Here is an 18,843-nt window from a genome sequence, read left to right as displayed (position 1 = left end):
AGGTTGTACAGGACAAATGGAGTTTGTAAAAATATGAAAGTAATATCTTCACATTCCATCTAAGGGGAGCTTTGGGTTTTGTTTTATTGTTGTTGCTTTTCTCCTTGTTGGAAATAGTTGTAGAAATCAGGGTTTACTCCTGCTTGGGTTCTTTTTGTTGTTTTTTACTCCTGCTTGGGTTTTAACTGATGCTCAGTTGCTACTTGATAGTTGGCTGTTATTTTTATGCATTTTGCAGAAAGTAAAGCTGAGATCCTGGGGGAGGGGAGGTGGGCAAGTGGCATGAGCTCTCTGCAGAAGGCAGCAGTTTGAAATCACTCCTTTGACTTAGTTCCAGAGCCATGACCCATCTCATATGCATGTCTTGTTTTCCTAAGCCTTTGTTTCACACCTGTGTTTTCAGGGAAATGGGAGTGTCCTTGGCATCAGTGTGACATCTGCGGAAAGGAAGCAGCCTCCTTCTGTGAGATGTGTCCCAGCTCCTTTTGTAAGCAGCATCGGGAAGGGATGCTCTTCATCTCCAAACTGGATGGGCGTCTGTCTTGTACTGAGCATGATCCCTGTGGGCCCAACCCTCTGGAACCTGGGGAGATCCGTGAGTATGTACCTCCTACAGTACCGCTGCCTCCAGGCCCAGGCACTCACCTGGCAGAGCAATCATCAGGAGTAGCTGCTCAGGGGCCCAAGATGTCGGACAAGCCATCTGCTGACACCAACCAGACGCTGTCGCTGTCCAGAAAAGCTCTGGCAGGGACTTGTCAGAGGCCACCGCTGCCTGAAAGGCCTCCTGATAGAACTGACTCCAGGCCCCAGCCTGTAGATAGGGTCAGGGACCTTGCTGGGTCAGGGACCAAACCCCAATCTTTGGTATCCAGCCAGAAGCCATTGGACAGGCCACCTGCAATGGCAGGACCAAGACCCCAACTATCTGACAAACCCTCTCCAGTGACCGGCCCAAGCTCCTCACCCTCAGTCAGGTCACAACCACTGGAAAGACCTCTGGGGACAGCTGACCCAAGGCTGGATAAATCCATAGGTGCTGCCAGCCCAAGGCCCCAGTCACTGGAGAAAACCCCTGTCCCTACTGGCCTGAGACTTCCGCAGCCAGACAAACTGCTAGTCACCAGCGGTCCCAAACCCCAGACTTCAGACAGGCCCTCTGAAAAATCCCATGCCTCTTTGTCCCAGAGACTCCCACCTCCTGACAAAGTACTATCAGCTGTGGTCCAGACCCTGGTAGCTAAAGAAAAAGCACTGAGGCCTGTGGACCAGAATACTCAGTCAAAAAATAGAGCTGCTTTGGTGATGGATCTCATAGACCTAACTCCTCGCCAGAAGGAACGGGGAGCTTCTCCCCATGAGATCACACCACAGGTTGATGAGAAGATGCCAGTGTTGGAGTCGAGCTCGTGGCCTGCCAGCAAAGGTCTGGGACAGATGTCACGAGCCATTGAGAGAGGCATTGTGTCAGATCCTGTCCTTCAGCCACCGGGCAAAGCAGCGGCCCCTTCAGAGCACTCCTGGCAAGCTGTTAAATCACTCACCCAGGCCAGACTTCTTTCTCAGCCCCCTGCCAAGGCTTTTTTGTATGAGCCAGCAACTCAGGCCTCAGGAAGAGCACCTGCAGGGGCTGAGCAGACCCCAGGGCCTCCCAGCCAAGCACCAGGCCTGGTGAAGCAGGTGAAGCAGATGGCCGGAGGCCAGCAACTACCTGGACTTGCTGCCAAGAGTGGGCAGTCCTTCAGGCCTCTTGGGAAGGCCCCATCCTCCCTCTCCACTGAAGAGAAGAAGTTGGCAACCACAGAGCAGAGTCCCTGGGCCTTGGGCAAGGCCTCACCAGGGCCAGGGCTCTGGCCCATGGTGGCTGGACAGACACTGGCACAGTCTTGCTGGTCCTCTGGGAGCACACAGACATTGGCACAGACTTGCTGGTCTCTTGGAAGAGGGCAAGACCCTAAATCAGAGCAAAATACCCTTCCAGCTCTTAACCAGGCTCCTTCCAGTCACAAGTGTGCAGAGTCAGAACAGAAATAATACCAGTAAATGCCACATGACTAGACCAGCTGCCCCCAGGGTTCTTGGGGAAGGGAAAAATCTTATTTTTCCCTCTTAAAAAACAGACCCCAACACTTTTCCACTGATATTCTCTCCTTATATCCCAACATTCAGAACTCTTGCAACATTAGCCAGTGGGGGCTTGTGGTTGTGTGAACCATGTATGGAAATCCAAGTGGGCCCCAGCCAAGGAGACAGACAGACTCGGGTCTCTTTCCCCCAACCGTTACTCATGGTGAACTTGAAATAAAAAGTCCACTCTGGAGTCAAGCATGGGATTCGATTCCACTGGTCAGGTTGAAGGTAGCGGGGCTCTCAAAGCTATTTCTCTAGCCCTACCAAGCCCCACTGAGGGTACCTGATGAACCCTTGGGAGGAACTGATACCCATTCAAATCGGTGGTGATTTCTTGAACATTCATGTGTGCTAGGCCTGGTGCTAGTCACTGGCAGGAGATACAGAGATAAATAAGACCTGATCCCTGTGAGCCTAACATGCTTGCCTGGGTTCCCAGGTTATTTTTAAAGAACCTTTGACCAGGAAATAACAGGAAGTTTGAGGGGCCTTGGGGCTCTGGGCTCATTTTGTCATGCCCTTTGTGGCCCCAGAAGTGGTTGTTTTGAGTGTCTCCTGGTCAGGTGTGCCTGTGTGTATGTGCTTGCGTGTACACTCATGCGGAGGTCTCCTCTATAGGCAGGTAGGGCCTGTTGGCTGGGCAGCCTCTGCTGCTTCTGTCTGGGCTCTGGAGAGTCTAAAGATCTGTCCTTGGTGGAGCAGTTGGTTGGGGGGCTGGGCTCTGTGAGGACACAGCTTTCCCTCAGTGTAAGAAGGCAATTGGCAAGCTTACCTTTCTTTTCTACAGATTTTCCTCCTTTTACATCAACCCACCCCATGCCTGTCCCCCAAACACTGAGGTGCTTTCAGATTTCAGAGTCTCGGGCAGTAGACCTAGGGAATCTCTGGCAAGCTCTGGGCTAGATCCACCACCAGCTCAGGGAGAGTGCCAGATCCTGGCAAGAAATTACTTCTCTCCTGATCCTTTGCCCTCCTACCTGAATGGAGGGAGTCTTCTTCACTAGTGGATTCTACCACCCTCTTCCTGAGAAATGCTGTGCTCTGTATTGAGAACACCTGCCTGCTGACTTAGCTCAAAGGCAAGCCAGAACCCTTCCCCATGACTGGCAAGATGTGGCGTTTAGAGCAATGTCCAGTCCAAGAAATGACTCCTCATAACTGCTGATTATCTGTTACTGCTGCCCTGAGCTGGGGCCCAAGGGCTGGGAAATCTGTTGGTGCTACCCTGCCCTACCATTCACCCAGCTCACTGACTGCCAACAGGAATTGCTGTTTGGCCAGTTCCTTCCCATTACCCACCCCCTCTTTGTCCCTAGACCAAACATGTTTACCTCTCTGCTTTGCCAACTTAGCCAGCAGCTTTAGCCAACAGGCCATCTCCTGGCCCCAAGGTCTCCTGGCCATTTCTGTCTCAGTTATGGCTTTTACACCCTCAACAGGATTCTGTATTTTGTCCCAATTTCCTCCTCCTGAGTTTCTATTGAGGTTACTCCCATACTTCTAAGGAGGGAACAACTGTTGTTATAGAAGCATTTGCGCTTTATATAAAGATTTAAAAAAGAATTTGCTTTTATTTCCCAAAGTCTGTCTCTGGGGTTGAGACATTTGAACTCAGGCAGAGGCATGAGGCTGGGCAGGGCTGCCCTGAGTTTAGGGGCCTATTCTTGCATCTCACTTAGACCTCGGACTCTCCTCTGTAAATTCCACCTGCCTAGTTCTCCCCTTTCATCCTGTCTCTCTTCCCACATCATCAGAGAGGAAAAGCTCTTTGTTTTAGAGGAAGAGAAAACAAAGCATCTTATTTTCTTTTAAAAAAATTTTAAACCATGGAAAAGATATTTTTAAAGAAATCCACCCAGAACATTAAAGTTCATTATATTAAGTATTTATCATGTGTGAGAATAATAAGTATATAACTGCAGCTAGTAGGTCCCTTTCCCTATTCTCTTAGGTTGTATGAGTAGGATTTGCTTGGTGCCAGTCCTGTGCCCTTTTTTTCTCCTGTCATCTGTAGTTGTGATCAGAAAAAGATACCCGCACTGCGCTGTCAGAATCTCTTTCCACTGTGTTGTGTGTTAAATTACCGTAGCTCTTTGTTTCATGAAATAAACTGTGAATTTTGTTGGGGGGTGGGGTGTGCAGGCTATGTAAAATTTTTAAGTGGAGAAGTTTGATCCTGAAGGAGCTTCTCTTATGTAGGCTTTGGTAGGTAATTGACTTGACAGCCACTCTAGATATGTCTCACAGGACAGGAAGGAGTGAGGGAAAGGTGGGCCACTTTGTGGTTTTGTTTCAGTTTTTTCCATTCTCCCATTCACTGGAAAGCTTCCTTCCAGACCTGCGTAGGAAACAACTTCTGAAGCTGTTTATTTAAATGGATGGACAGCCAGCCTGGCTTTCATGAGGGCCATTGTAAGACTCTCTTAGGTTGATTGGAAATTAGATGTTCAACTCTCAGGCCCACTGATAGCATTTGATACTAGATTGTTAACATCATGAAAGCAGTCACTATACAATTAGAAGCAGAGTCGGAAGGTCTTTTGGGAAGTGAGACTCTTGCATGACCCTTTGCGGGGGGTGACCTTGCCATCCTTAGGGGATTCTCCTGGAACCTATACTGAGACCTTTTCTCCAGGGGGTGTGACTTGGCAGTTAAAAGGAAATCTTTACTCTTAGAAACTCCTGATCTTTGTGTAGGATGCTATTTTGGCATTTGGCCAAGTGCTTGTAAATCAGGATCTCAATAGAGCGTCTGCCTTTAAGCCAGTTCCCCAGGAAGCCTTTCTGAGGGGGAAGCCATAGCTTCCATAGGTAGTTAGAGAACTAATACCTGTCCTGGCCCTGTTAAGTCAGAAAAAATTATGGAAACTGTTGAAATTTGAATTCAAAGCCTCATTTGCTTCTCTACTGGAGCAAACCCATTCTAATAGCAAAATAGTTGTCACTGCTACAAAAGCATCCAAGTTTTTAAATGTCTGCTTCCCCCTGAAGTTACTGAGTTTGAAGTGATTTAAATCACTGTGTTGATCCTCTTCTGAACAACTACCAAATCTACATCTTTAGCATTGATGAAAATAATTATTCTATTCTTTACATCCTCCACCCCACACTACAGTCAGGGCATGAAGTGCATCAGCGATCCTTTTCCAGGCTTGGTAGCGTCTACTCACAGGAGCTGGACTCCCAGGTTGCCTCGTGAGAACAGAGTGGCAGGAAGGAAGGCTGGTCCTGGCAGCTTCCCCTGTGGAGAAGAATCAGGAGAGCACTAAATGTGGATGGATTTTTTTTTCCCCCCATCAGCTCCTATAAAGCAGGTTTTCTCCTAAGGCTTTTTTGGGGGACACTGTCATCCTCTTGGGGTCTGTCAGGAGGTCAGAGTAGCCCAGTGTCCTTACATCTCTGAGATCATGGCAGGAAAGGAGCTGCCACAAGCCCCTTTTCCTGCTGAATAATGTTTGGGCTGTTCCATGTGTTAGACATTCCAGATCATTTAGAGCTGGGTAGCTGCTGCACGAGACTTTCCTTGGCTGTGGACAGTTAGCTCTCAGCTGAGCTTCCTAGAGTTAGTGCAGCAGGGCCAGAGGTTGCTGTAGTATAAATTGAAAAAAAGAATAGGTAATTGCTTTGTACACACACAAAAAATGCAATGATGGTGCTAATTTCCTGGTATAAATAAGCACTGCCAAGGGTTGAGGGACTGGTGACTTGAGAAACCCAGATTCCTGTTTGGGAAGAAGAGATCTTATGTAGTTTCCTTGAGGCTTTATTAGAGGAGGGGAAGGTAGAGCCTTGGTGAATCTTGCATCTGACCCTGAAATAGTCCAGTGCAGTCCAGAGGTGGAAGAGATGCTGTTTCCAGATGAGGGTGGCCATTGAGTTTCTCAGGGCTGGTGTCACCTTGTCCATAGCCTCTGTCCACACTGCCTGAACAGGTTGGTAGAGAGCTCCAAGTGTGGGGTCTCCCTCAGCTACCTTCTGCCCCTCTCTACCTCTTCCACTCTCATGGGAGCACCTCTATTGCTTATGAAGATTAAGGGTAATATTTCTTAAGGAAGTGGAAAGAGTTTATTTTAATTAGAAATCCACAGCCTGGGGAGAAATGTTTCCTATCAACATAAGCAAAAACAGCACATGTTAAACTCATATGGTCCCTTTTCTAGAGCTACTTTCCCATGACTCTCAAAACATCAGGCTGTTGAGGGCTTCAGGTGTAACACCCTGGAAATCGAGCAAAGCTTTTTGGACAGGAGGTGAGCCTAGGGAGTTAGGAGCAGAAATGAGTGGTTCTGGTGCTTTAGACTTCCAGGGTAGGGGCAGAGAACAGGTGGTCTCTAGGTCTGAGGTGGGTGCTGCCTGTGTGTGCATGTAGGTGAGAGTGTTGAAGACGGGCGAGTGCAGCACACAGGAGATCATGGAAGAGCAGCTAAGTCTTGGCAAAAAAACAAGCTGACAATAGAGATCTATCTTTATATTTTTAAGAAAGGGGCAGAGGGGGTGTCAGCTGTGGTCCATCACTTTTTTTGCCCCCCTTCACCCCAATAGATTGTCAGTGATAAGTGGAACTCTTAGTGAAAAAGAGGGGAGCCCTGTGCTAGGAGTCCCCATAAACATGTACTGTAATTCTTTGTATATAGAAAAAAATTACTGTAAAGTAAAGTTTAACTTTACTCTTATGGCCCTTGCCCTGTGTTTTGTTTTGTTGTCCGTGGGGAGATGTAGCCTAACAGGAGGGAGGATGGGTTTGGGGTGAGAGCAGAAGCCAGCCCCTGAGGTAGTTCCCAGGGACACGGAACTGAGCCCTTCCTCCAAGCACCTCATGGGAGTGGTGTGGGTTTCCTCCCAGTAGCCACAGCTGTCAGAATGTCTTTCTGCTGCTTTTGTGAGTGGCTGGCATCAGTTTCAGTCCCTACACAGGAAGCCTCCATCACCCACGAAGGAAGGGTATTTTGAGGTTTTTAAAAAGGAAGTGGAACCAAAGCACTTTCTGAGTGTGAGTCTAGACATTTTGGCCAAGTTTTTAGTTTTTTAGAGCAGGTGCTGGGCACTGCAGAGGACTCAGCCTAGGCCTAAAATGGTAAAGTGAGGCAAAGGGGCTGAGCATCCCATAACAGAAAAGGCTGCCATATGCTTCCTTTTGGTTGAAGGGTTGGTCCTGTCTACAGTAACATCTGATTCTTCAGAAATATCTGGACGTCCAAGGCCCAAAAATACACTTTCAGGAACCCCTGGGAATCTGCTTCCCTTCTGACTTAGTCCTGAACTTTCTACCCCAGAGAAGAGTGTGGGAAGACAAGCATTTAGTCCTTACAGTTACTTTTCACTCATGATCTTCAAGTCCTGAACTGGGTAGTGGTCACTTCATTTTACGGATGAGAAACACAGGCCAAGTTTAAGTCCCTTTTCTGAGTAGCTGAGTTGGATCCCAATCTGGATCCATAAAACCTTTCTAAGTCTTGCAGAACCTATGATTTTTCTGTTAAGCCACATTATAGGGTGTTGCTAGGAAGCTTAGGATCTGAGCCACAGGCATGACTCATGGACTTAGACATGACAGAGGTGCAGTAGAGCCAACCAGTCTGAGGTAGAAGTGCTTGATCCTTTGATCTCTGGATACTACTTTAGTGCCTTCCTTGCTCTTAGCACCAAGAAGGAAGTGTGAGCTTTGCACTGCCCCAACCCCAGCTTCTCGCCCTACCTTTTCCCCCACTAAGGAATAGGAAAGGGCCCTTCTGCTTCTCCATTATCTCAGCTGCAACCCTGGGGTGAAGCCAGTTGGTTTCCAAAGGAAAGTAAGAGCTAAGAGGAGCCTTGATATAGGAAGCGAGGGCCGCCAGGTGGCCCCAGAAAGTACTAGGTATCTTGACACCCAATCCACACAGCAGGGAAAGGGGTTGAGTGTGATTCACAGTGCATTGATTTTATTTACAAATCAGAAGCCACTTAAATAATTTGTAGACACAAGTGCTGTCCAGGGCAGAAGCCTGGGGTCCAAATCAGCCCTTACCCTCCTTGTGCCCATCAGTCAGCCCAAATGCTGCCTCCGTTCCATGGGCCAGCACAGGCAGGTGCCACCTCTGCCGCCATGGGGACCCAGGGTAGCTCAGACGTGTGATCACCCAAGCCCAGACAAAAGCTAGGTCCAGCCTCTCTGGGGGAATTCCTTTAATTCCCCCAGGCCAGGTGAGTGGTGACTCAGTGATGACAACAGCTGTAGAAGTAGGGGTTTGCCTTCTGGCCCAGGTCCACGCCCTTGTCCTCTGTCAGAGAGAGAGGTGGCAGCTCAGCATCATTCTATTGGGGGATCAGGTAACTCATGAAGGGGGCCAGATGCTGTGGGCCTAGAGGAAGTCTCCACAGGAGCTAGGGAAGGACACACCTGTCATCACCTGGAAGGCGGCCACACTGACGTAATCCTCTGCTACTTTCTGGAACAGCTCATCTGGCAGGAAAAAGGGTGATAGGTGAGGATCAAATGCCAGTGGCCCTGGGATCACCCAAGTAACCAGCCCTCTAGGCTTTCCTCTGTCTCCCTTGTTGCCCTTGCGTGTTCTGCTGTGAGGCCCAGGACCGCACTCACCCACACTCTGGCCTGTCTTGCTGGATGTTTCAAAGAGCTGAGCTTTGATATCTGTAAAGAGAAGTGTCTAAAGCCTCATACCTGAGAATTAGGTGGACACAGACAAAGGGGAAGGCTAGCAGTACAGGGAATCTTCTGAACCCCACAGATTCAGGGAGGCCAGAGAAAGTCTTCCCATGGAGGATCTTGCCATGGTAGCCAAGGCAGTCCCTATTTTCTGTGACCCACCCAAGTAGCCACTTCCCTCCCCCAGCCCTAGGGAGCTAAGGAGCAGCTACTGTCAGCATAGTCCTGGACGTCGTGGAAGTCCACACGTCGGCGCCGCCTGTCCTCCTCCAGCAGGTCACTCTTGGTGCCACACAAGTAGATCTTACAGCCCTGGAGCAGAAGACAAGGTGAGGGTCACCCCCTCGGACCACCAGATCCCCAGCCCGTCTCGTCTTTTGGTGAGGTCGGGCCACCTACCTCCTCTAGGTTGCGCAGTTCCTTCACCCAGAACTTTGCCCGTTCAAAGCTGCTGCTGTCCGTCAGGTCTTGGTGTGGGACACGCAGGAAACACAACCAAGGGTCAGAAGCTGTTCTGTAATGCCAGCCTGGCACCCTCCCCTTCTTGTTTGAGAAACAGGCCAAAACCATCCTTACCATAGCAAACGATGGCAGCCTTGGCGCCCCGATAGTAGATTCGGCTCATGGCCTCATAGCGCTCAGAGCCTGCTGTGTCCTGAAGGGCAGGGGGAGGCTCAGCCCTGGCCTGAGTTGCTGAGCTACTCCCCAAAACTGCAAACTAATGCCACGTTCTCCAGACCCCGTTTTTAAACTGTGGTCTAGAGAACAGAAATGGCCTGTGAGGCCACAAGTCAGCCAGTAATAGGCAGGACCTACGCCTCCTCAGGAATGGGTTTTCCCAGGACTTGCCCAGAGAACTTACCCAAATACCCAAAGTCACCGTCCGGTCTCCGACGGACATCACCTTGGCCACGAAGGCGGCCCCAATGGTCTGCAACCAAGGGGAAGCAATCAGGGCCTCGGATGCGGGTTAGCCCCCTCCCACCCGTGCTGGGCCGCGTCGGGCGCACTCACGTTCTGATAGGGCCCCACCAGGAAGCGATCGTGCACGTATCGCTCCACCAGGCTTGTCTTGCCCACGTACTCCTTGCCCAGCATCACCACCTTGACGTCCACACGCTGCCCGCTCATGCTCCCGGGGCTGCCTCACCCGCTTCAGGGTCCTGAGCGGGGGCGGGAGGCAAACCGGATCTCCACTACGAAAGGCAGCGCCCGAGCCTCAGTCCCCGACCCCAGCCGCCAATCTAAGGCTCCAGACGCCGCGACGATATTGAGCTACAGCAACGCCTCCGTCCGCCCCCGCTCTTCGGCCCCGGGTGCTGATCCTCCTTCTGAGAGCCCAGGACCCGGGGCGGCCTGGGAGCGTGCGGGGAAGCGCACTCAACGCCGGCGTCCGGGTCGCTAGCTCGCTCCGCTACTCGCTTGCCCGCCCGGCTTAGGGGCCGCTCCGGCACGGTTTCCCCACAGAGCCTGGGAAAGGTCCCTCCAACCTGGCTCCGGCCCGGAGCACCGCGACTCCCGCGTCGGGGGAGGAGGTAGAGGCTGGGGAGGCGGGGCCGCCCGGTCACGTGGGCAGGCGCCGGAAGAGGTGGGCAGTGCGCGGCTGCGCCGGAAGTGGCGCGCGGCCAGACAAATCCTCATGGCGGCGGTGGCGCCTCTTTGGGTGCGGCGCTGGAGTGACTGAGCTGCTAGCTTGGCGGCCGAGCGTCGAGCTCCAGCCCGGTCTCCGCGTGCCCCCCGGGCTCCGCACCCCTGATGTTGCGCGGGCACTGAGCCCGCCCGGCCTGGACAATGGTGAAGTATTTCCTGGGCCAGAGCGTGCTCCGGAGTTCCTGGGACCAAGTGTTCGCTGCCTTCTGGCAGCGGTACCCGAATCCCTATAGGTACGTGGCCCTGGAAAGAGCAACCCTCCCACCTCGCTGTTTGGAGATCGGAGTGTGGGGGCCGGGAAAGACTCGACCTCGAGTCGGGGGATCGCCGGAGCCGTGGCCACGTTTAGGACGAGAGGACCTATCGGGGAAGCGGCCAGGCTAGTACTGGAAGGAGGCTGGGTCTGGGCAGTAGTTTACTTGAGGCCCTAGTGAAAGGTTCTCTCATCTCAGGGTGGTGAGACAGGAAGAGGCGGCGGCACCGGAGCTGGGGAGGGATCTTGGGGTTGGAAATCCGGGCGCTTGTCTACTTCTCTGCCATGACGCTCTCCAGTGGTGCAATAAATCATGAGGTCCAGCCCTGCTGGAAGGCCTAGGAACCCAGGTCAGCGAGGAGGCGGGAGTTGGAATTTGCCCTGGGTTAGGCTCAAGGGACTCTAGTTCAGGTCTGAGCCACAACACAGATCACTCTGCAAGTTTGGGGAAAGTCATGGCCATTCTGGACCTGGAGGCTCCAGATGGGAACCCCAACAGGCAGTCTCTTAGGGCCAGGCTCCTGAGGGTCACCTTCACCCTGACACCTGCAGCAAACATGTCTTGACGGAAGACATAGTGCACCGGGAGGTGACCCCTGACCAGAAGCTCCTGTCCCGGCGACTCCTGACCAAGACGAACAGGATGCCCCGCTGGGCTGAGCGACTATTTCCTGCCAATGTTGCTCACTCAGTGTACATCCTGGAGGATTCTATTGTGGACCCACAGAACCAGACCATGACCACCTTCACCTGGAACATCAACCATGCGCGGCTGATGGTGAGACCCCTCCCTCTTGGTTCCCCCAGAACTAGAGAGCTCCAGGTACATGTGGCTAGGGAGCCATGAGGGAGCTTCTATGATCCAAGCAGATCTGAGGAGTGTTGGCGCTAGAGTACAAACTCAGATGATCTCTTCAGCTGGTCATCTTCTCTGGACCTGTGTTTTGACTCATTCATACAGTGGTGGAGGGGGTTACCTCTTTTACAGAGTCATTGTAAGTACTAAATGCAGAGCACTCACACTGTGCCTGGCATGTGTGCAGGTTGGGCCACAGGCATGATGCTGAGGGACGGAGGGAGGCAGTGGTTTTCAAACAGGAATCTGTCAAGCCATAAAGGGTACCGTGCATGTACCTTAGAGGGGGAGGATCTGGGCCCCTTGCACCAGTTTGACTAGAGTCTTTTATCTGTCTTATGTAGTGGATTTCTGCCTGAGATTTCAGGGGAAAAGGGTTGCATATACCTTTGCTTTAAAAAAAATAAAAAAGGCTTGAAAACCTGTGGTTTGGTTTAAGGAACATCCTACAGTATCTTCTCACCTGTGAGTACCCTAAAAGCTTCCAGAGAACTGTTATTTTCTTTCTCAGTTAATCTTCACAATAACACAGGGAGGTGGGTATTACTCTCTATTGTGCAAAGAGGAAAGTGAAGTCCAGAGAGGGGAAGTCACAGAGTGAGTAGGCAGCTTAATGCTCTGCCCCTGAGTTATCTGAGGGCCTCACAGCTGACTGCCCTGAGGGCGCTACAACTGTGTTTTGTAAATTACAAAGAAAAGATCCAGCTCTAAGAAATGTCTTTCAGTCCAGCTGTGACAGGTGTCTTAAGTGTTTCTCTTGGAAGTGCAGGTCCACTTTCTCCTCTCTGATAATGAGCTGTGGTGGTTGCCGGATTCTTCTTTTTTTTTTGGATTGTCAGGAGCTCAAGGGCCAAAGTGGGTGGAAGCCAGGTTGAAAACACCACACATGTCTAGATGTAAAGGTACAAAACATCCAGGATGGAGCTGGAAGGCCCTCTGCTGATCTCAAGAGTCCATGTAGCTTTTCGTTTGAAGGGTCAGAAGAGAGGTTTTTAGAGAGCAAAATGACTTTTTTTCATCTTCTTACTCTCTTCCCAAAGTGCAGCTTGGGAATACAGTAAGGGAAAGGAATCGGTTTTCATTTTATTGCTTTCCCTAGTGAAAAGAGGCAGGGAATCAAATTTATGTGCAAGCTGGCAAAGTGAAGGACTCCCACACAATTGTGGTTGGCTTGACTGCCTGCACAGGTGGTAGAGGAACGATGTGTTTACCGTGTGAACTCTGATAACAGCGGCTGGACCGAAATCTGCCGGGAAGCCTGGGTCTCCTCTAGCTTGTTCGGCGTCTCCAGAGCTGTCCAGGTGAGCAGCGTTGTTGTGGTGCTGGGGCTCTGGGGCCCAGGGCATGTAACATAGAGTCCAGGCTGGGGTTCAGTGGGCAGCTCAGAATCCTTCCCCTTCTCATCTTTTGCCAGGAATTTGGTCTCGCCCGGTTCAAAAGCAACGTGACCAAGACTATGAAGGGTTTTGAATACATCTTGGCCAAGCTGCAAGGTGAGGGTTCTGCACACAGGCAGAGGCTGAGTCAAGTCCTAACTGCCCTGCCTGGGCTGGAGCCTGGAGCTGTCACCACCCTACTCTGAGCAACTCATCTGTACCCTGGGTATTTCCTTCAGGGCCTGGTGCACAGGAGATGAATGTCCTGGGAGGTGATTTAGGTGGGTCTTGGCATTCTTTGAAACCAGTCCCCACCCTTTGCTCCAGGTGAGGCCCCTCCCAAAACCCTTGTTGAAACAGCCAAGGAAGCCAAGGAGAAGGCCAAGGAAACGGCACTGGCAGCTACAGAGAAGGCCAAGGACCTTGCCAGCAAGGCAGCCACCAAGAAGCAGCAGCAGCAGCAGCAGTTTGTGTAGCCAGCCCAGGCCCTGGGGCCACAGCACAGCAGACCACTTGCTCCAGTCCCTGTGCTCTTTCCTCCTTGTACTTTATTATTAAAAGTCAGCTTCCAGCCCTGTCTGCTGTCTGGGTGGTGGGCTGGGGGTGGGTGTGTTGTTTGGCCTCTCCAGCACACCAGGCCGTTACCCATGTCTGAGCTGGGCCTGCTTCTTCCTGCATCAGGTGGCTGAAGATAGAGGTACAGTGACTTGCGCAGGGTCACGTCCAGGTGAAGTGGTCATAAACGCTAGACTGTAAGCTCCATGAGGGCAGGGACCTTTGTTTTATTTTCTGATGTGTCCCAAGTACCTGAAACAAAATCTTGCACATAACAGGCACTCAATAAATACTTGTTGAATTCAGTTGGCCCCAGCTCTGGAGTCAGAAAGCTTTGGTTCAAATCTTGACTCAACTGTTTCCTGGCTTTGGACCTCAGGCGGGTCACGTCACTCAGCCTCAGTCCCACTGTGACAGACAGGGACTGAGGCCTCTGAGTTGTGAGGAGTAAAGGGGCACTGCCCGGTGTGGACAGCAGTGTTTATGGTGGCAATGGATCTCATTTCCTCTTTTCCAGTTTGTGGCTGGGAGTTCCCCCATTCTCACCAGGCAAGACCATGGACAGGAAGTTAAGAAAGAGGCTTTTAATGAAAATATAGTATGTGGAGGGCAAAGGCCAGGGGCCCTTGTTTAGGAAGGAACATGAGGACCCAAGAGGCTTCCTGCCCCTGTGGACAGCAGAGCCAAGTGCTACAAAAAACGCCTGGAAGGGTGGCCTGGGCCCAAGCTGCCTGCCCTGCAGGGCTCAGGGGGGCTCGGCGCCCCGTCCTAGGTGGGACTGCCAGCAGCCAGCAGCAAGGTACGGGGAGCACCTGTTCCCACACGGTCCTTTTAGTCCATTCCAGCAGTACTCTGAGCAGCCCTGGAGGCTTGGTGAGGGCTCCAGCCTGGCAGAGCAGAGGGTGGGCTGAGGGCAGAGGTCGCTCCAGGAGGTGAGGGTCATAGCCAGGTGCTGCTGCTGTGTGAGTAGCTGTGCTCCTGGCCCGCGCTGAAGCCCCGCAGCAGCTCAGCCTCGCCCCCGAACACCAGGCTCTCCACGTCCACCTCCAGCTCCTCTGCACGGGGAGCAGGCCAGTCAGGGGACCTGGGCCACTCAGCCCACTCGACCCCTCCGCTTGAGGGCACTTACCTTGGTCTGAGTCGGAGCGCTCAGAGGAGAGGCCTGAGGAGTCCAGGCTGTCTGCTCGCAGCCGCTCGCGCTCGCCCGCCCCGGCCAGCCCCCGGAGCTGCTCCAGCTGCTGCCGCAGGCTCTGCTGCTTGCTGTGCAGCTTCTCCTTGAGCCGCCGGGCCCGCTGCTCCTGCTCCTCCAGCTTCTGCAGATCCGAGGGAGCAAGGGGCTGGGGTCAGCTACCTGGGGTCTCGGGCCTCAGCCCAACACCACTTAACGGCGAACCTTGGCCACGTGGTGACTGCTTGCTCCACACGGGCTCACTAGATCTGGGCCCCAGAGGGTCGCTCCCACATCCTACAGGAAGCTAGGCCCTCCTGCCCTTCTGTCCCATGTAAATGGCCCAGGAAGTCTGTCCAGATGGGTGGGGAAGGGAGGGCACCACAATCTCAAAGGCCCTCGGGGCCCAGTCAAGTGATGTGAATGAGTGGAGTGTCTGGTGTCAGGCAACAGGGACTGTGGGGGACTGGGGCACACCAGCGAGTGCATACTAAGGCTCAAGGCAGTGGCCCAGGCCAATTACTGCCACATGGAAACAGGCCCAGTGTTGCCAGATCGCCCAGTTTTTTAAAGAGAAGCAGGGAGATCACATTTTTTCATGTCAAATGTCCTTTTAAGTGCTGCCAACTAATTTAAATTTTTAGAAAACTACAGACCAAACAAAGGCTACCAGTTTGTAACTCCTCAAGACCCTCCCAGGAGTCCTAAGTCTTCAGCATTAGTCCCCTTCTGCTGCCCCCACGCAAGCTCTGCCAGCCCTGAGTTCCAGGGACTGGAGGACCAAGGGTTCTCCCATCAGGGTCCTCAATGGACGGAAGCCTGCATTCAGTCAGCAAGAAGGGGAGAATTGGGTGAGGGGGCATTTGGACTGGGAGTAGATGAATGAATAAGAGCTGCCCAGGCAAAGATAGGGGAGGAAGAAGCATCCAGGCAGAGAGAAAATGGGAAAAGCATGGAGAGTTCAGCTTTTTTGGTGCGGAATGGGGAAAGATGAGACCAGTGGCAAAGCCTGTGTTGTGAAGGGCCTTGGGTATCACAGGAAGAAAGAAACTGAAACTGTCCTTGTCAGGAGCCATGGAAGGTTTTCAGCAGGAGGCAGACCTGGACAGATCTATGTGGTACAAAGAACATTCTAGGGGGCTTCCCTGGTGGCGCAGTGGTTGAGAGTCCGCCTGCCGATGCAGGGGACACGGGTTCGTGCCCCGGTCCGGGAAGATCCCACATGCCGCGGAGCGGCTGGGCCCTTGAGCCATGGCCACTGGGCCTGCACGTCCGGAGCCTGTGCTCCTCAACGGGAGAGGCCACAGCAGTGAGAGGTCCGCGTACCGCAAAAAAAAAAAAAGAACATTCTAGGGCAAGGTGGGGAGGGCAGCCAGGTGGAGGCAAAACAGGAAGCAGGGAGTCCAGGAGAGGGGTGATGGGGCTTCAAGGAAGGAGCAATCCCTAGGTCCTGCCCACGGGCCAGCCAGCACCCAAGGTCACACATCATCCCTCCAGGAACCAAATCAGCAACTCCATGTGAGAAACTGGAGCCGGCTATCTGGCCAGGGTGTTATTCAGCCACAATGAGGAGAATGCAGGCACCTTTGGGACAGTGCTGACAGTTTCCACACCACGATTTATTTGCTGCATGGCACCTCCATCTGTCTCTGCCACTGCCCCCTGTGCCCACAACAGGGCCTGGCAGAGCAGCTGCTCACTTGTTGAAGAAAAGAATGCAAGTCAGGAGACCTAGGCCTCGGTTCTGAATCTGCCTCTCATCAGCCGGCTCTGCCTCCATTTCTTCCTCTGTCAAAAGGGCCAGGAGAGCAGGAAGAGGCCTCTATTGTTTCCAAGTCCCTTCTAATCCCCACTCTGTGGAGCTGCCTTGTGCTTGAGTCAGCACACCCCACTCCCATCCATCAGGGGGCGCTGAGCTCAGCCCGGGCAGCAGCAAGAGCCCTGGGAGGGTGGCTCACTGGCGTCCTCTTGGTACTTTCCCCCTCCTGGCCTCTGGAGCTGCCTCCCAAAGCAGCGTTGGGACACCCCCCCGCCCCTCACCCAACCGCTGAGAACAGGAGGCCTTCAAGGATGGGGGAGAGGAAGAGCAAGAAACAGCCCTCTCCAGTCCGAGGGACCCTTACACATGACCCCTCACAGAATGCCCCCCATACAGAGGAGGAAATGAAGTCCAGAGAGACTACATAACTCGCTCAGGGTCTCACAGTTGGGATCCAAGTAATAATTGCTGTAATAACAAGTGAACTTTTATTGGAGGAACTTGCTTAAAGCCTCAGAACAATCCTGAGTTATTTTCTGCTTTTCTTCCTACTTAACAAATTTGGAAACTAAAAGCACAGAGAACTGTCCAATGTCAGGCAGTTGGGCTATCACCTCAGACCTCTCTCCCCAGTTCCACCCAGCCCCTCCCTACTACCCCTTTCCAAGCATCCTGGCAAGCTGGCCCTGGGGCGCCAGAGTAGCTTCTTACCTGGATGTGCATCCTGGCCCTGCGCAGAAGGCTCAGTGTGGTGTATCGGGCACAGTCAGCCCCCAGGGGCATCTGCTGCTTCAGCTGCTCCAGGCACCGCTTCAGCTGGGCCCTCCTGTGGGGGAAGGGGTCTAGAGGGCAGTGCCAGCCCAGGCTTGCTGGCCAGATGAGGGACGGCAGAGGAGGGAAGGCCAGAGGGAGGCAGTTCCTGGGACCTGGTGCTATCAGGGCAGGGTTGGGACTCACCTGCGCTTCTCCAGCTCGTTGTGCACAGACCTGCCAATGCCAGGGAGGATGGGGTGAGGGGGTGTCAGCTACTGCCCACACCTTCAGTCCCAGGGCTCCCAGGGCCTCAAAATTCACTACAGATGTGTATCCCAAACTAGCCCACTGTGGGGACCTTGTGCTGGCCTCAGGCACCTGAGTCCCAGGCAGAGGCAGAGACAGGAGGCCTGCCCAGGTGACTGTGGGGTCCAAAGGAGGCCCCTTAGCAGCAATCAGGAAGGGCTTCCTGAACAGGTGACATGTGAGCTGAGCCCAGCAACACAAGTTGCCCAAAATGGGTAGTGGGGGGAGAGGCATTCAAATTGGGGGGAACAGTGTGCAAAGGGTTGAGAGTAGGAGAGAAAAGGAGAAAGCCTGTGGGGGAAAGCGAGTGGTTTGATATGTGGTGTATTAGGAGTGTGAGTGGAAGCAGGACCCAGAACTATTCACCGTTCCAAACACATCAGGGGTCCTCGAGAAATAGTCCTTGAACGAAGAGTGTGTGTTTGGGGGATGGGGAAACGGCAGGAGGTGTCTGAATGCCTTCAGAGCAGGGTACCTGGCCCAGAAGATGCGAGCAATAAGGAGGAAGGTGGCAGTGGAGGGGTCCGATGAAGGACGGCGTCCATCCCCCCCCCATTCCCCGCTGCCCCAGGCCCTCCTCACCGCCCACTGTCCAGCGCGCCAGGAGCTTGGGGAGACCGCTTCCTCCTCCTGTGGACTGGGCCCGGACTTCGGTGTGGGCACAGGGACGCATAGCCATGCTCTGCCTCTGCGAGAGACAGCCCCCGCCCACGTCAGGCTGGGGCTAGTTCCAGCGGGATCCCCTGGCACGGCACGGTCAGGGAGGGGCTTTTGGCTACAGGGCCATTTCCCCACCCCCTCCAGCCCCACTGCCCGCGGACCCCTAAATTGAGGGCGGGGGTGCCCCAGGACTACTGCCCTAAGGCCATGCATCCAAGTTGGGAGCCAAGTCCAGCCCAGGCCAGTGTCAGCGAGGTCGCCGCCTGGAGTCCGACCAAGGGTTCTTCCTCACCTCTCTCGCGGCGCTCCAGGAACTCCGCCGCCTGCAGCAAGACCTGGATGTTGCTGGCCACGGGTTCCATGTCGGCGACAGCTGGCTGCGGGCGGGCCTAGGATGCTGGCCGGAGCAGCGGCTGCACCACTTTTGTTACAATGTAACTGACACGGTGCAACAAACACAGACGCCCGGCCCGCCCCCGGAACGCCCCGCCCCGGGACAGCCCAGCTCTTGGCCCCGCCCCTGGAGCGCGCCCGGGAACCGCAGCCCACCCTCCGCGAGCCCGCCTGCCCCCTAGGACTCCCGTAGGGCTTCTATGGGCGCCGGATCCAGGCCCGGCCCTTGGGCGAACTCCCGGGCTGGGGGTGGGGGTGGGGTTGTGCTGCGTCTTGCCGCTTCGCTCAGCGACCCAGCGCCGGTTACTTGGCTTTTCTGGGCCTCAGTCTCCAGCCCCGTG

The 18,843-nt window shown here is 53.6% G+C and overlaps 4 protein-coding genes across 15 annotated transcripts in view; 2 read left to right on the top strand and 2 right to left on the bottom strand.

The window, feature by feature from the left end:
- Nucleotides 1–6,803, top strand: part of NSD1 (nuclear receptor binding SET domain protein 1) — a 136,739-nt gene extending 129,936 nt beyond the window's left edge. For all 10 annotated transcript variants that reach the window (XM_067732712.1, XM_067732717.1, XM_067732711.1 and 7 more), the window contains one exon: nt 404–6,803. In XM_067732712.1, the coding sequence (XP_067588813.1) occupies nt 404–2,034 (1,631 nt within the window). In that variant the 3' untranslated portion in view covers nt 2,035–6,803. The remainder of the gene's footprint in view (nt 1–403) is intronic.
- Nucleotides 4,470–10,313, bottom strand: RAB24 (RAB24, member RAS oncogene family). 2 transcript variants are annotated; one of them, XM_067732721.1, is made up of 8 exons: nt 9,788–10,313; nt 9,636–9,704; nt 9,350–9,428; nt 9,173–9,240; nt 8,986–9,085; nt 8,708–8,758; nt 8,507–8,569; nt 4,470–5,371 (listed from the first exon to the last, which is right to left on the bottom strand). In XM_067732721.1, exons 1-8 carry the CDS (start codon nt 9,902–9,904, stop codon nt 5,214–5,216), a joined length of 705 nt encoding a protein of 234 aa, XP_067588822.1. In that variant the 5' UTR covers nt 9,905–10,313; the 3' UTR covers nt 4,470–5,213. The 2 variants fall into 2 exon arrangements, with proteins under 2 accessions (XP_067588822.1, XP_067588823.1); XM_067732722.1 differs by lacking the exon at nt 4,470–5,371 and adding an exon at nt 8,022–8,387 and having other exon boundaries at nt 9,788–10,305.
- An 88-nt stretch (nt 10,314–10,401) lies between these two features.
- On the top strand, nt 10,402–13,778 carry PRELID1 (PRELI domain containing 1). 2 transcript variants are annotated; one of them, XM_067732723.1, is made up of 5 exons: nt 10,406–10,656; nt 11,229–11,454; nt 12,720–12,833; nt 12,947–13,025; nt 13,236–13,778. In XM_067732723.1, exons 1-5 carry the CDS (start codon nt 10,565–10,567, stop codon nt 13,382–13,384), a joined length of 660 nt encoding a protein of 219 aa, XP_067588824.1. In that variant the 5' UTR covers nt 10,406–10,564; the 3' UTR covers nt 13,385–13,778. The 2 variants fall into 2 exon arrangements, with proteins under 2 accessions (XP_067588826.1, XP_067588824.1); XM_067732725.1 differs by lacking the exon at nt 12,720–12,833 and having other exon boundaries at nt 10,402–10,656.
- Nucleotides 13,779–14,046: 268 nt separating this feature from the next.
- MXD3 (MAX dimerization protein 3) lies at nt 14,047–18,588 on the bottom strand. Its single transcript, XM_067732726.1, has 6 exons — nt 18,402–18,588; nt 18,032–18,137; nt 17,348–17,377; nt 17,102–17,216; nt 14,593–14,776; nt 14,047–14,518 (listed from the first exon to the last, which is right to left on the bottom strand). The coding sequence occupies exons 1-6, from the start codon at nt 18,469–18,471 to the stop codon at nt 14,403–14,405; spliced, it is 621 nt and encodes a 206-aa protein (XP_067588827.1). The 5' UTR covers nt 18,472–18,588; the 3' UTR covers nt 14,047–14,402.
- Nucleotides 18,589–18,843: the final 255 nt, after the last annotated feature.

Source organism: Pseudorca crassidens, chromosome 3 (assembly GCF_039906515.1).
Source record: "Pseudorca crassidens isolate mPseCra1 chromosome 3, mPseCra1.hap1, whole genome shotgun sequence".
Classification (NCBI taxonomy): Eukaryota; Metazoa; Chordata; class Mammalia; order Artiodactyla; family Delphinidae; genus Pseudorca; species Pseudorca crassidens.
Note: the sequence above shows the minus strand (reverse complement) of the source record. Positions and strands in the feature narration are given on the sequence as shown.